This window comes from Aspergillus japonicus, assembly GCF_003184785.1.
Source record: "Aspergillus japonicus CBS 114.51 unplaced genomic scaffold BO86scaffold_34, whole genome shotgun sequence".
NCBI lineage: Eukaryota > Fungi > Ascomycota > Eurotiomycetes > Eurotiales > Aspergillaceae > Aspergillus > Aspergillus japonicus.
Genome location: NW_020291671.1, coordinates 103,629 through 118,134, shown reverse-complemented (window position 1 = coordinate 118,134; position 14,506 = coordinate 103,629). Strand labels below are relative to the sequence as shown.

General features: G+C 52.5%; 4 protein-coding genes across 4 annotated transcripts; 1 reads left to right on the top strand and 3 right to left on the bottom strand.

Annotated features, from left to right (window-relative positions):
* Positions 1 to 993: 993 nt before the first annotated feature.
* On the top strand, positions 994 to 2,978 carry BO86DRAFT_390287 (cytochrome P450). Its single transcript, XM_025672341.1, has 5 exons — positions 994 to 1,341; positions 1,397 to 1,505; positions 1,559 to 1,575; positions 1,622 to 2,339; positions 2,395 to 2,978. Exons 1-5 carry the CDS (start codon positions 1,034 to 1,036, stop codon positions 2,875 to 2,877), a joined length of 1,635 nt encoding a protein of 544 aa, XP_025526370.1. The 5' UTR covers positions 994 to 1,033; the 3' UTR covers positions 2,878 to 2,978.
* Positions 2,979 to 4,290: 1,312 nt separating this feature from the next.
* Positions 4,291 to 5,277, bottom strand: BO86DRAFT_315955 (kinase-like protein; the record flags this gene model as incomplete). The annotated part of the gene is made up of 1 exon (XM_025668113.1): positions 4,291 to 5,277. The coding sequence occupies one exon, from the start codon at positions 5,275 to 5,277 to the stop codon at positions 4,291 to 4,293; it is 987 nt and encodes a 328-aa protein (XP_025526369.1).
* A 1,607-nt stretch (positions 5,278 to 6,884) lies between these two features.
* BO86DRAFT_433160 (acetyl-CoA synthetase-like protein) lies at positions 6,885 to 11,130 on the bottom strand (the record flags this gene model as incomplete). Its single annotated transcript, XM_025675821.1, has 2 exons — positions 6,885 to 10,592; positions 10,723 to 11,130. The coding sequence occupies 2 exons, from the start codon at positions 11,128 to 11,130 to the stop codon at positions 7,002 to 7,004; spliced, it is 3,999 nt and encodes a 1,332-aa protein (XP_025526368.1). The 3' UTR covers positions 6,885 to 7,001.
* A 1,501-nt stretch (positions 11,131 to 12,631) lies between these two features.
* Positions 12,632 to 14,495, bottom strand: BO86DRAFT_364787 (aldehyde dehydrogenase ALDH). Its single transcript, XM_025670023.1, has 3 exons — positions 14,205 to 14,495; positions 13,946 to 14,145; positions 12,632 to 13,890 (listed from the first exon to the last, which is right to left on the bottom strand). The coding sequence occupies exons 1-3, from the start codon at positions 14,333 to 14,335 to the stop codon at positions 12,704 to 12,706; spliced, it is 1,518 nt and encodes a 505-aa protein (XP_025526367.1). The 5' UTR covers positions 14,336 to 14,495; the 3' UTR covers positions 12,632 to 12,703.
* Between the last annotated feature and the right edge of the window lie 11 nt (positions 14,496 to 14,506).

The window sequence follows — 14,506 nt, the reverse complement described above, 5'->3', positions numbered from 1 at the left end:
GTCGGATATGTAATCCATCCCCGGCCTCCGGTTTCGACCGCTGGATGGGCGGAGTAAACCGCCCAGCCTTGTTCGTCGATCTAGCAGGCGCATCGGGACTGCCTGGCTGAACTGCCAGTCATTTATGCCTGAGATGTGTTGTGTATTCCGGTCTGTGTGATTCTTGGATGTTTCTGATATCTCTCAACTGGAATTCCTAATCATCAATCAAATAATGAAGAAATCACAGAGAATAGAAACATAAAATGAAAAGGCGGGGTCAAGCTTGGCAGTCACTGATGGCCAGACTGTCGAGGCAGGGCGTGTATAGCCTCAATACAACAATTGCGGGCGTTCGATGGAAAGAAAACACGTCAAGAGACGCGTCCAACTTAGTGTTGTTGACTTTTCCCCGTAGGAAATGAGCAAACATGGAAGCTGGCACTTTAATTGGTTGATGAGAACAAAGAAAGCGCAGACCCCTGCCCTGTCTATATTAGCAACAAACGGCCATTGCGGTATTCGAATTTCAGCGACAGAATTACGTGATAAATAGCCCTTCGAAATCCCCCTACGCAGTCATCCGGGGAGAAACAATTGAGAATGAAATAGTAAAGCTCCAAAATATTCCCAGTCGAGTAGATAGGCGAGTTGTGGTCAAGTATTGTAGGAAGTAGCAAGATGGCTCAGAATAAGGATTGCACACAAGCAAAACAACACAACCCCGTTTAGGAGATTTAGTTGTAATGCGGCGCAGGGGCAGTGCCACCCACGACCCAATCTCTCCACTTCTGAACTCCATTTTGCACGAGACCGCCAATGAAGACTTGCACCGGTCAGATCCATCGATATGGAAGGCGTTCGAGCTAGAACATACTTGGAAAGGCTTCATCGGCTAATGGCTAACGTGCTTTAGCATCGAGTGTATGGATGTTTAGCCCTGGTCTTGGCGTAAGCAGAGCTCACCCTTAAAGGTTTCAACTGCGCCGCTCGGCCTCGATGCCGCTGTCATATCATCATCCAACATCGCACCTCGATAAAGATTGACTCCAGAATGGTGTCGATTTGGTGGATTGCGATCGGACTATTCTCGATCTACAGAGCCCTCTCCTTTGTGCGCCTGTATATCCAAGCCCGTCGCACCGGATTCCCCATCGTCTTCGCCCCCGCACCCACCGCAAGTGCTCCCTGGTTGGTACTGGCTCCGATCTTGCGCCCATATCTGCAGCCAGTCCTGCCGGAATGGCTATACAACCGCTTGAATATTGGGACTCATGGCTGGGAGTTCCGCATGAAACGTGGCCCCTTTGACCGCTGGGGGAACACCTTCGTCTTGCTCACCCTCGATGAATGCATGGTCTGGTGGGTTCTCATTCGAGGTTGCCAGTGCAGACATCTTTCTGATCTATTTGTGCAGGACTGCAGATGTCAATCTCGGAAATGTCATCCTACAGCGCAGGAATGACTTCGAGCAGGCCCCTATTGTCGGAAAGATTCTGGGTTTTCTGGGACCTAATGTGTTTGCGGTACGTCAGCCATCTCTCCCTCTTCTGCTCTAACACTGATTTGTGATAAACAGACCAATGGCGATGAATGGTAGGTGGCCCTGATTGGAACATCATCTCCCTCTAAACTCTTGCAGGAAACGTCACCGTCGCATGTTTGCTGCTAGTCTGGACGAGCGCATCAGCCAAATCGCCTGGTCAGAAAGTCATCAACAAGCGGAACAAATGGTAAACTATCTCTCTGCCCACCCGGGGGGGGACTCACTTACCGGATTGCGCAACCTCGCGATGAACGTGATCGGTCAGGCTGGGTACACGAAGACCACCTCTTGGTCGCCGACACCGCTTCGAGATAGCCCCGGCCAGGAGGAGCACGCTCGTACGGCCTACTTCAAAGCCCTCGCGTTGGCCACCGATTTGTTCTTCGTCGCCGCCTTCATTCCCCCCAGAGTCCTCAAACTATCCTTCATGCCAGCTCAACTGCGTCTTCTGGGCCAGCGTCTCGAAAAGGTCCCGCAGTACATCGCCGAGATCTCCCAGGAGGAGCGCCAGACGGCGAGGGATGACTCTGTGGGGCGCAGCAACTTCCTCCGCTTCTTGCTGCAGAACTCGGACACGGACACTACCTCGGGATGTGGTTTCACGCCTGAAGAGCTCAGTGGGAACCTTTATGTCTTCACGGTTGCGGGGTACGAGACGACTGCCAACACCATGGGGTTCGCGGTGACGCTGTTGGCTGCATATCCGGAATGGCAGGAGTGGCTCCGCGAAGAGCTGCGTGAGCTCCCTGCAGATTCGTCACCTTGGTCCTACGACGACGTGTTTCCCAGGTGTCAGCGCACATTGGCAATTATGGTACTCACCCCTCCCCTTCTGACCCTATAGCTAACCTTCTAATGATATCACCCAGCTCGAGGTCCTCCGCCTTTTCACCCCGGTTCTTCATTCGACCCGCGCTGTGTCGGGGCCCCAACAGCTTGTCAGCGAAAAGGGCACGCATTTCCTCGCGCCGCCGGTGAATGTCATGGTTTCTGCGACGGCCATTCATCTTGACACCACGATTTGGGGAGAGGATGCCACACAGTTCAGACCCTCGCGCTGGATCGATGACACCGGAAAAGTAAAGACCCCGCCGAAGGGAACGTTTCTTCCATGGTCTGGCGGTCCCCGCGTCTGCCCGGGGATGAAGATGTCCCAGGTGGAGTTTGTCTCCACAATCGCCACGCTGTTTCGGTCCGCGCGGTGCGAGCCGATCCCCGTCGACGGAGTTACGCAACCAGAAGATCTGCGGCGGAGGTTGGTGCGGTTGACGGATAACGCGATTGCGAAGTCGACGTTGCAGGTTAAGGATCACAAGACTGTGCAGTTGCGGTGGGTGCGGGATGTACAATAGCTGGATTTCTATTGCTCTATAAGCTTGAATATGTTTACAGACGAGTTTAGTCTGAGATACAAAGCATCAGTATATTTTAAGAATCTACTCGCACACGAGATGTCTGTGATGCCAGGGCATGTATTACTGCAAACTGGTTCATTCAAGGATCGATGGACCCAATTTTCTCGTGCTCCCAAAGCAAAGCATTCACTTTCAAGCACCAGGCTACTGATCTAGGAGACACCAATCACTGTAGGCCCCCGGCCTAGCAGCCTGAATCGGGGCCTAACGGTGTTACTCCCGGCACTGCACTCTCCAAAGCCGTCCCCGGAGTCACCGTCTCCTACTCTCTCACCACCAACACTTCCTCTCTATCTCCTCTGTTTATATCGATCTCATCTCCACCACCCACCTCCACAATCCTTAAACCTTCTTACTTTGAACATACAACCACTACATTCCAAAACCAGTACGGAAACAAAAGTCGTGCCAGAATCTGAACTTGATAACTAACAATTTATAGCATCACAGAACCTCACCTGCGGCCTGACGCCCCAGCACCCTACGTCTCACCGACCCAAACCCGCTCTTTGCATCCAAAACCATCAGCACCATGCGCTGCGAATGTGGATTCCAGAACATGACTCCTAAGGACCCCAAAGAGGAACCCAGGGAGCGCTGTGAGGCCTGCAACCGCCGCATCGCGATGAACTACCCCTTCCACTCGCCCGACAAGCCTCGTCCCAAGCCCAAGCCCAAGCCCAAGTCCGAGGACAAGACTAAGGGCCAGCCCAAGCGCAAGCCCGACGGCAAGGGCGGCGCGAGCATGTCGACCTCCAAGGCCAAGTGAATGCAAGCCACGATCCGCTGCTCTGGTGGTGACATGTGGAACATGGATATGGGAGAGAAAATGAATTCTACAAATGGAATGGTCAGTTGATGCACTGATTCCTAAGGTATGTGCGTCCGCGAGAGGATGGTAAAAACAGCTAACTAATTGAAACCAGATCGACGAGAAACATGAAAAATCAAGAACAAAAGTTGTCCTTTGTTTCGGTAATCATTTGGCGTGAAGCGATGGCCTTCGGACGGATTAATCCTATCATCGGTGGGAGGGCTTTGATGTCTTCAACTTACAGTTTTTGTGTTCTGGGAGATTCTTTTTTTCCCCCAGAGCGTGAGGAAAGTTTGTAAAGCTTTGAGGCCTATTCTGTCTTTCATTGGTTGCTTGTGCCTTTGTACCTACCGGATCTCTAAGGCTTGACAATTGACTCTTTTATTGAGCACTACCGCTATCTGACATGATAGTTGTAAGAAATACATAAAGCGACGTAGTACAGGTCAACAATCATTGCATTGTCTTGAAGACAGTGTCAAAGTGTGAGAAATGTGGACAGGCAGGCATAAACATGTAGCAAGTGATTGCGAACTTCACGACTTATGCTCCATGGACTCATCCTCAGTGGAATCATCCTTGTCGGACTCATCCTCTTCCGCTTCACCCATCTCAGACTCATCCTTTTCGGTGACACCCTCCTCGGATCTGTTCTCTTCAACCTCCTGTATGAGTTCCTTCGCTCTTTCATTGTCCACACCGTGGCAAAGCCAAAACCAGTCCAAGTACCAGCACTTGGCTTCGCGCGTTTTGGGCATGTACTGGCGCAACAAACCTTTCCATTTCATGTCTTCCAAGCCTTCACTAGTCACGATTGTACGAGTATACTCCCACCAAACAGGATAGTATCCGGCGGCCTCCCAATCGATGATACCGCTGAGCTTGCCATTCTGCACCATGATGTTGACATGTGTGAGATCATTGTGAGTGTAGGTAAAAGGCTGAGTGGGTGGCATAGAGCGTCGAAGCCGGCAGCGCACCGCCTCCGGGACGGCTGGGTCCAGGGAGGCCGCCAGGCGATTCCACACATAATCATCAGACGTAGGATCCTGGGCAGAGTCACAGTTATCTTCCCCGCGGCGATATTTATTGAATACCGGACGGCCGTCGAGACATTCGAGACGATCTGATTGGAGAGAGCGGAGCTGGAGGAGATACTCGGCAGTCTCCTTCGCGATGTTGTCTTTCTGGTCGTCGGTTAGCTTAGACCAAGCCTCACTAAGGTTTTCTCCAGGTATGCGAGTCATGATAGTCAGAGCGTGACCGTCACCTTCCTCATGATGCGCGATCACGGTAGGAATAGGAATAGTGGTGTTCTTCTTTACAAAGCAGAGGTTTGCATTTTCATCGGTTGGACAACTTGGGCCACGATCCTTCAGTATCAGTTGAGAGCCCAAAGCCCAAACACCGCGATCCCCAGCCTCGTAGAAGAGCTTGACGTGGCTCTCGTAGTTGCAGCACCTCTGTCGTTCAGGACTGAATGAACATGCGGAACAAGGTACGGTGGAGCGCCTGGTGAGCATACCACTAGCACGTAGTTCTTCCATCCTAGCCAGATGTGATGCGGTGTCCGGATGTTCGATCGTGATATAATCCTTAGTGCGAGACTTGTTGGGGTTCTCGGTGGATGAATCATCACCAGACTTGATGGGGTCTTCGCCAGTAGGTTCAGTGGATGCTTCAGCTGACAATTTCTTGGAAGTCCCTGAGATGGGGACGCTGGCAGACTGGGTCAGAGACTCGGCTGCTGGCTCAGAAGTCGTCTCAGTGGTGGCCATGTTGACAGGTTCAATGCAAGATTCAGTGGTGGGCGCAGTGTAACTATCAGTAGCTACTGGAGTGGGAAGCTCTAAAAAAGCCTTAATGGCAAGCTTGGTCGAAGTCTCAGAGATGGGATCATTGGCAGTGTGGGTGGAAGACTCGGTTGTGGTCTCAGTAGCCGTCTCAGAGACGGGCATGGCGACAGGTTCAACGCAAGACACGGTGGTAGGCGAAGTGCAACTCTCAGTATAAGGCTCAGTGGTAACCTTATGAGAAGCCTCAGAGACGGAACCGTTGGTAGTATGGGATGAAGACTTGGTTGGCTCCTTAGTGGCCGTCTCAAAGGTGGGCATGCTGACAGGTTTGACGGAAGACTCGGTAGTACGCTCAGTGAAAGTCTCAGAAGAAGGCTCGGTAGGGGTCTCGGGGACGAAGTCTTTAGCAGTCTCAGGGAGAGATGTGGTCGTACTTTCAGTGTGAGTCTCAGCTGGAACCTCAGTAGGAAGCTTGACAGAAGGCTCAGTGGGACTCTCGATGACCGGATCGGTGGAGGCCATGATGGAGGATGCGGAGGTTGGATATGAGAATGGATATGGAGAAAATTCAGGGGCGAGGGTTGGAAAGGAAGTTGTTCGCGAGAGTGATAGTTTGGATCTAAAGCCAAATGTTTTGTGCCAGCCCGAGTGTTGCTGGGGTTCCTGTTTGGGAAGCAACAATTCATCACGTGTCGAGCACTGACCTGCCTTTACACTTTGCGCATACCTTTCCGCTTCAACTCAATCTTCCATTATTATTTTTGATTTCCATCCTATACCAGTATCGCAGGCGATCCTTGTGGGATGGAAGCTGGTGGGATATATCTTAAGTATTCTCCCTATTCTTCCATCACCATCGTTATGAAAGAAAACAAAAGGATGTTGCTTGTACTGCTTCGCTTCAAGGTTCGAGTCTTCATGAAATCTGTGGCGGAGTCTAGCTCAGAGTGATTCTCGGATGAAATGCGTCCTCATCACACAATGTGCAGCCCGTGCCAGTCCCCACGATGGAAAGCTTAAAGACTGACCAGAGTTGATGTATATAGTCTATCGCACCAACCCATGTCTTCTATCCAACCTCCGTGGTTATTGCACATGCAGACTAACAGTCCTCCTAGTCAAACAGACGTATCTATCATCTACCCCGAACCGAGCGCCTGGTTAGCGGTGACAAGCCCATTACAGTGCAGAGATAATATCTCAAAATACACGTGAAACAAGCTATGGGTGTGAGTATGTCGTTGCTTTTGCAAGACCTCGACAAGTTACTCTCTCTTCAGCCAGAACACCCCATTTCTCACCAGAAAGCTTACATGATTATCATTCATTCTTGGTTAGGTCGATTTTAAATAATTCTATCAGCGAACCGTCGAAAATGACTGCTTAGCTGATCAAGTGGTTCATGATGATGAGTTTTAAGGACACTGCATGCAATTCTTCGGTGCTTCTGTTTACACCCGCAAGGGATCCGGTGCAAGGATATGCGGCTCGCGTTCAATGACGTTATTGTCAAAACTGTGGATCATCCGGCAATACTCCTCAACCAGGTACTCTACCTGCCGCTCACTAAGAATATGACTCGAGACTGCAATCTCCACATGCAGCCGATTCGCCTCGGGAACAATGTGCACATTGGCACTCTGGGATGGATTGTTGGGCAATGGGTAGTGGCTGGCGTGGCACCGAACTCCATCAAGCCAACACTCAGTGGGAAATTCATAATTGCGGACTCGCACGAAGCTGGTTAGCGGAGACGCTTCGGGCCAGGCGGTGCAGTTCTTCACAATGTCTCGATGTCCCAGCGCGGAATAAGGTAAAGTCAGAAGGTGCTGCTCCTGGATTGTGCGAAGGACCGCCAGCTTGAGAGTCGTTGGCTCTAACGAGACAGAGACGGGAACGATGCTGATACAGGGGCCCAAGATGCGATCCGCATGCGCCACATTGGCATTGCGTCCGTGCACCACTTGTCCGAAGACGACGGATGCGGAAGTCTCAGACTGCGAAGCAAAGCACCGAAGAAGCGTGACAGCCCATGCTGCCTTGAGCAAGCTGGATAAGGTGATGTTGACTGGCAAGGAAACGGCAGGGATTGTCTTTGCAACATTAACCACATACGCCGGCCGTGAAGTACTGTCCTCCGACCGGGAGATGGGAAGCCTGTGCTTGCGCAGTGAAGTCATGTGTGATCCCTGCAGGACCTTTCGCCAAGTATTATATGCGACCTCCGTCTGTAATGCATGCAGTGCTTGGAGGTGAGCCGAAAATGGGCTTGTTGGAGGCAATGTCTTCTCGTTGTAAAGAGCGGCGAAGTCGCCGACGAGGATAGAAGCGGAAAGGCCATCGTACAGCGCATGGGCGAGCCGGAAGACAAGGAACACTTTACCAGATGATTTGGTAGCCACCAAGTGTGTGGAAAACGGCGGTCTACCACTAGTTGGGCTCTCTGCGACGGCGTTGTCGTCCGAACAGAACTGGTCAAGATCATCTATTTCAACGTCACGAATAGACACTGTCCACTCTTTCAAGACCACCTGAGCATATTCACCCTTATTACAGACAAAGGCCGTTCGCAGAATCGTATGTCGAGAAATGAGCTTCTGGCAAGCACGAAGCAGCCGGCTGCGATCAAAATTTAACGGCAATCCGAACCGATAGTAGCGGTAGTTCATCATTGTCAAACTCGTCTGTTGGAAGTCGGTAAGTGGCAGGAATTCGAGCACCAAAGATAATGATTCCGCCGGGAGTAGTCGACGCAAGCTTTCTTTCTGATCATCGGCGACTTTCTCCTTGCCTTGGCTCGTCCGCACTGCCTGGTGCCCGTTATGTGAAGGTTTTGGTGCCGATGCCTTCGCCATGTCCGACAATACTGGGCAGTTCAGGATCGTCTCTTCTGTCAAGTGAATACCTTCACGTCCAGCGAGCGACGCCAGCTGAAATGATGTCATGGAATCCCCCCCGATTTCGAAGAAGTTGCTGTCGGCTCGGACCGTGTCTTCTGGAAGCTTAAGCAGCTGAGCAATCAATTTATGCAATAGCCTTAATCGAGCCGGTATGTTATCCGGTGCATTGTCAATTATAGGAACTTGCGGCCCTACTGTCGCTTCGTCCAAGCCTGACCGGATTGAAATAGCCGCCGGGGTCGGACGAGGCTTTTCTTGCTCATAATATTCCTCGTTAGATAGTGTCAGCATCTCAGATACCACGGTCTTCAAGCGGACCCGATCGAACTTCCCTGATCTATTCAGGGGCATGTCCTGGATAAGAAGAAAATGAGGTGGTATCATATATTCAGGGACCCGAGTCAGCAAATACTCCTTGGCGATTGCTGCCAATTCACAGTTCAAATCGCATCGAACCATGTCTAAACCCCCTGAATCCGATGCCTTTGAATCTTGCGCCGAGTTTAGGTCAGTTTCAATGACTGCAGCGAGCTGCACCCGCGCAGTCTTGTTGCAACTGTTCAGTGAACCTACTGCAACAACGGCAACATTTCGCACCCCGCGACTCACGAGCTCCGGGCACTTTGCAAGATGATGCTCAACTTCCCCGGGGTCTACCCTTCGGCCGTCCACTTTGACCACGCTATCTTTCCTTGAAATGTACTGGATAGACCCGTCCAGATTGTACCGTACCAGATCTCCCGTGCGGTAAAGCCGCTCTCGAAAGCTGCCATATCCGTAGGGAGTGAGCCGAGACTGCCAGTCGGCTGACTCCAAGAACACGCGACGACTTTTCTCATCGTCGCCCAAGTATCCCCTTGCAATGCCCTTGCCCTGAAGCACTAGCTCTCCAACGGCGCCCACGGGCACTAGACGGTGCGGGTCATCCACGTCTGCGACCCAGAGGCAGTGGTCGCAGGCATACCCAATGCTGCGTTCATCCCATCCTGGCTCAAATTCTGGGGCCAGAACGGCAACCCCAGCCGTTTCAGTCGCCCCATACCCATACATCACACGAAGATGCTCTGTCCACTCCTTCATTTGGGACATACCAATCGTTGTCCCCCCTAGCAAGAGGACACGAAGAGTTGGGACATCTGTGGGCTTCAGACTGTTTAGGACAACTGGCGTCAAAAATGCATAGTTACCCCGGTGGCGGTTGATGAACCCTGCCAGATCCGTACGTATATCGTTCTCGGATGGAATGCAGAGACAGCCTCCCACCATGAGCATGAGCAGAATTTCGCGGTTACACAGGGTAAAACCATTCGCTGCGAATTGTACACGGCGGGTCTCCGGCCCCAACCTCAACGGGCCGATCGTTGCCAGAGCCGAGGCAGAAAATGCCCCATGCTCAAGTATAAGACCCTTGGGCTCTGATGTACTTCCCGAAGTGAAGACCACATACAGAGCATCTGACGGGGATGATCGATCTTGTTGTTGCTGTAGAGCTTCATTATCGATATCCTGGTCGAGAGATGCTGCAGCATCTTCAATAATGATGATCGTCCCAGTCAAGCGATAAGCTAGCGACTCGCACCCGCGCGAGCACGCTACCAGTGGCGCTGAAACTGTCCGGACTATCTTCTCAATGCGCTCAAATGGATGCGAAATATCCACTGTGAGGAAGGAGCCACCCGCTCGGATCACGCCCAAGGCCGCGACCACCAACCATTTGGACTTTTCCATGAGAATAGGAACAGTCACCTCAGGGCCAACGCCAATCTTTAACAGCCTTGTTGCAAGCCTAGCGGTCAGTCGTTCCAGCTCGCCGTATGTGATTTCCCCGTCCCAGGCCGAGATTGCGGTGGAGTCGGGCCGTTCGCGACACGAACGCAGAATGATCTCCGTCACGCATTGGTCCTTGGCGGTCCTCCTGAAAGGCATATTCCACCGGGCCATGCGTTCAATATCTTCCTCGCTGCACAGGTCCAGGTTTCTAACTTGTTGCTGGGGGTCTTGAATGACAGCGGATATTGCGTGGTGGAAGGTTTGAGCCACTGCCTTGACCTGCTGACAGGACCAGCTCATAAGGTCAAAGTCAATCCTTGTTCGGAACATCAAGCGGTCGTGGCTGGAACTGATCTTCACGAACAGGCCAGTCTGTGCATTGCTTAGTTCAGTCGTATTCTTGAATGAAAGTGCGATGGAAGGAAGTACTTACGCTCTTCGATCCCACAATCTGATCCCATATCACATCGTCCAGCTCCACAGCGAGCATAGTGTTACAAACACCATGTGCGTCCTCTTCACCATCCCTGCACAGAGAACCCGAGCTCTGGCAGGAGCACTCCTCTTCCTTGCCTTGCTCATTCGCATACAGTAGGTCTTCAGGGCTACTTGCCCCAGTGATGTGACAATCGTACAACTCGAACTCCCTCGTTGTCCTCGCGGCAAGCTCGAAGCAGATGTGATCCAGAGAGGTATAGCTTCGAAGCACTAGAGCCCAAGCCACTCGCGCTAGAGAATCTACGCTGCATCCACTCTCCTCAAGCCACTTCTGCACATCTGCTTCGGGCCACTCTAGCACTAGTGATTCGCGCTCTCCCGGCTTCGGCGCGGCTCCGGCGGAAGCATCAGCACGGGCAGAAACGGGAACAGTAGGGAGGATACATGGTGGTGGCAAAGCAGCTGTCCTCATCGTCACGATTTGTTTCAAAGCTAGGGAATCCTCTTCATCGTTGGCAGCGCTGGCCCACGGCTCAATTTATCTGTCTCACCGAACGACAACAAATTAAAATGACGTACTCCCGCAGCAAGGGGAAATTTGCCCTCGCTTGCCTCCACGCCAAACCAAGGAACACTGACTCTGCCGTATCCCAGCTTGAAATCGGCTTCCAAGATTATTACCTAGATCGGAGGAAATCAAGATGCGCTGCTGGAGAATACCGTCGCCGATCCGTCACACAATCGCTCCATGCAAGCCGCATACCCCAACGAGTGAAGAACAAGAAAATGCATCGGATGAGCTCGTCAAAGCTTAGCGCAGCGGTCTTAGCGGTCTACAAGCCTCATGGAAGAAGCATCGATGGCATGTGATAGTCGTGCGACAACAATCATATGTAAGATTACTCGCCTCCATCTTGAACGATGGTGGCTGCGGATTCGACGAATAGTTATCTTTCCGCAAGTCCTGCGCAAGGGCAAACTCAAAACGGTCCTTAGATAGAGAGCCACTGACTCGTACCCATTTTCCCTGCATCAAGTGATCTACGCTTCCACTGCCCGCTGAACGGATGACCGAAAGACGGTGAGAAAGCCCACACGGTCGGTGCCAACCCTGAACATGCGCGAAAGCATCATAGACTATGATAGGATTTATAGACAAGACCAGGAGAGAAGGTGGCATCTTATTTCCGACAAGATTGATTGGCACGGTGTCAAGTAACACACTGTGGCACATGCAACTCACTTCTTTTTCTCTCCGTCTCCCCCTTTGCTGTTTCCGAAACCTGCCGCCTAATAACTATTCCAACTACGCGCACTCCTGTCTCAACAAAGTTCGGTCGGATTTGCTGCATACTCACCAGGGTTAGGAGAACCATATGATCCCAAATAGCGTGAGCGACTGTTCGTAATCCTACTGTGCACATCGATTGCTGTGTCGAGCCTAGGATGTGCGATGCGAATCATTTGTCATCTTCTTGGGTCCATCCTCAAGAATCTCCCCTTTGACTTCATCGGGGGTTTTTCCATCAGAAGCACTAGCCTCCTGTCGTCTTTCGTCATGATAAGACTATACACAAACTGGTAAGGGTGCTTGTAGGCTGAGAGCGAACGAATCCGAGCATTCAAAGAGGAGATAGCGCGAGCTAGCATTTATGGCTGTGCTGCTGCCTCTCCGTCTCCTAGAGGACCAACCTCTGAGCGAATCCTCATGCGTCGTTTTGTGTTGATACCACCTCTCGGGCTTTTCAGAGCTGTCGAGCCACAAAGCTCAGGGCTACCTATTGGAGAGGGATTGACCCCCACTGTGTTTCTCACAGTCAGCTTTTAAATGCAATGATGGCTTCTATGCCTTGAACAGCGGCGAGCTCTATAACCCGACAAAGGATATAATGGATCCTGCGGATGAGCGCAACAGAAACAAAACTAGTGAAGCGGTGTACTTCATGCCTGCCAAATTTGCTCAATGGGTTGAAATATCTTCTTGAAACGCTGTCATTATTATCAGCTGATCGGTAGCATCACGATCGTCTATCATGATGGTCTATCTACAATCGACTCCCCATGTTGATGTGGACCGCCTTTATCTGCGAGTACGCCTCCAAGCCAGCCTCACCCAGCTCCCGACCAATACCACTCTGTTTCACTCCTCCGAAGGGGATGCGGGGGTCGCAGTCCTGACTGCTGTTGACCCAGACCATACCTGCCTCGAACTCCGCCGCCACCCGGTGGGCCCGCTCCAGGTCCCGGGTGAAAACTGCTGCACCTAGACCATATGTGGTATTGTTGGCGCGGCGGATGACCTCCTCCTCCGAGTCAAACGGCATTATGACCACTACGGGGCCAAAGACCTCCTCCTGTACGATACGCATGTCATCAGTGACATCTGTGAAAGCCGTCGGCTGGACGAAATATCCCTTTTCCAACTTGCTGTCAGCTGGGGTGTATGCGCCTCCACCAATCAAAAGCTTGGCGCCTTCCTTCTTGGCCAGCTCGATATACGAGAGCACTCTTTCGTACTGCGCGCGAGTAACCTGGGGGCCCTGGTATGTCGTTTCATCCCACTGATCACCAATCTTGGACGTCGTTTCCACCTCCTTCTTGAACTGCTCCAGGAAGATATCCAGCACCTCCCGGTGCACGAAGATGCGCGAGGTCGCCGTGCAGATCTGGCCCTGGTTCGACATGATGCCGAGGTGAGACCACTTGACGGCCTGCTCCATATCGGCATCGGGGAATACCACCAGAGGCGACTTGCCACCCGTCTCGAGGGTGATATTCTTGAGCGTGCCGGCAGCCATCTTCATGATCTCGCGCGCGGTGGCAGTGGACCCAGTAAAGGCCACCTTATCCACAAGCGGATGCTGTACGAGAGCCGCACCCGCCTCGCGACCGTACCCATTGATAATATTCACCACACCAGCTGGGAATCCAGCCTCCTTGATCAAAGTACCCAGAACCAAGATGCTCAGCGGCGTCTGCTCAGCCGCTTTAATAACAACAGTGTTGCCGCAAGCCAACGCAGGGCCCAGCTTCCAGGCCGCCATGGACAGCGGGTAGTTCCAGGGGATAATCTGCCCGATGACCCCGAGCGGCTGGCGAATAGTGTATGCGAACTTCTGGGGCGTGGTGCTGATCGTCTGGCCGTGGGTCTTATCAGCCCAGCCGCTATAGTAGCGGATCGTGCTGATGGCTTCAGTGAGATCTTCGTTCAATGCGACGTGGTATGGTTTTCCTGGTGTGCGTTAGATGCCACTCCCTTTCGGCTGAAACTTCTAGGCGAAACCAACCATTATCCCACGCGTCAATGGCAGCGAACACCTCCCGGTTCTGCTCGATCAGGTCGGCGAGTCGGCCCATGAGCTGGCCGCGCTCGGTGGCGGGCAGCTGCTTCCACGATGCATGGCCGAGGGCGGCCTTGGCGGCCTGCACGGCGGCGTCGACATCCTCCGCGGTCGCCGCGTGCACCGTGGCAATCAGTTTGTCGGTTCTACCACTGTCAGCTACCATGCGCTTGAGTCTCGCTACCGAGCCGAACTAGCAACTCACGCTGGGTCCAGCGACACAATGGTCTGTCCTCCAGATGAGGGGCGGAACTCGTTGTTGATGAACAAGCCCGTGGGCTGCTTGTACTGACGGCCGTTAGGCGTGGTGAGCTCGACGAAAAGGTCCGACGACATTCTGGCGCAAAGTCACAGCAAGAATCTCCAAACCAAAAGATGAAGACGAGAGAAAGAGAAGAAGAAGCCAGACAATCGCAATGGGCAGCAGACAGCAGATAGCTGGGGTTTTGTGGCCTGCTGAGCGCACCGCGGACCGGTGGGGTGCAGTGCAGTGCCCGTCAGGCTAGA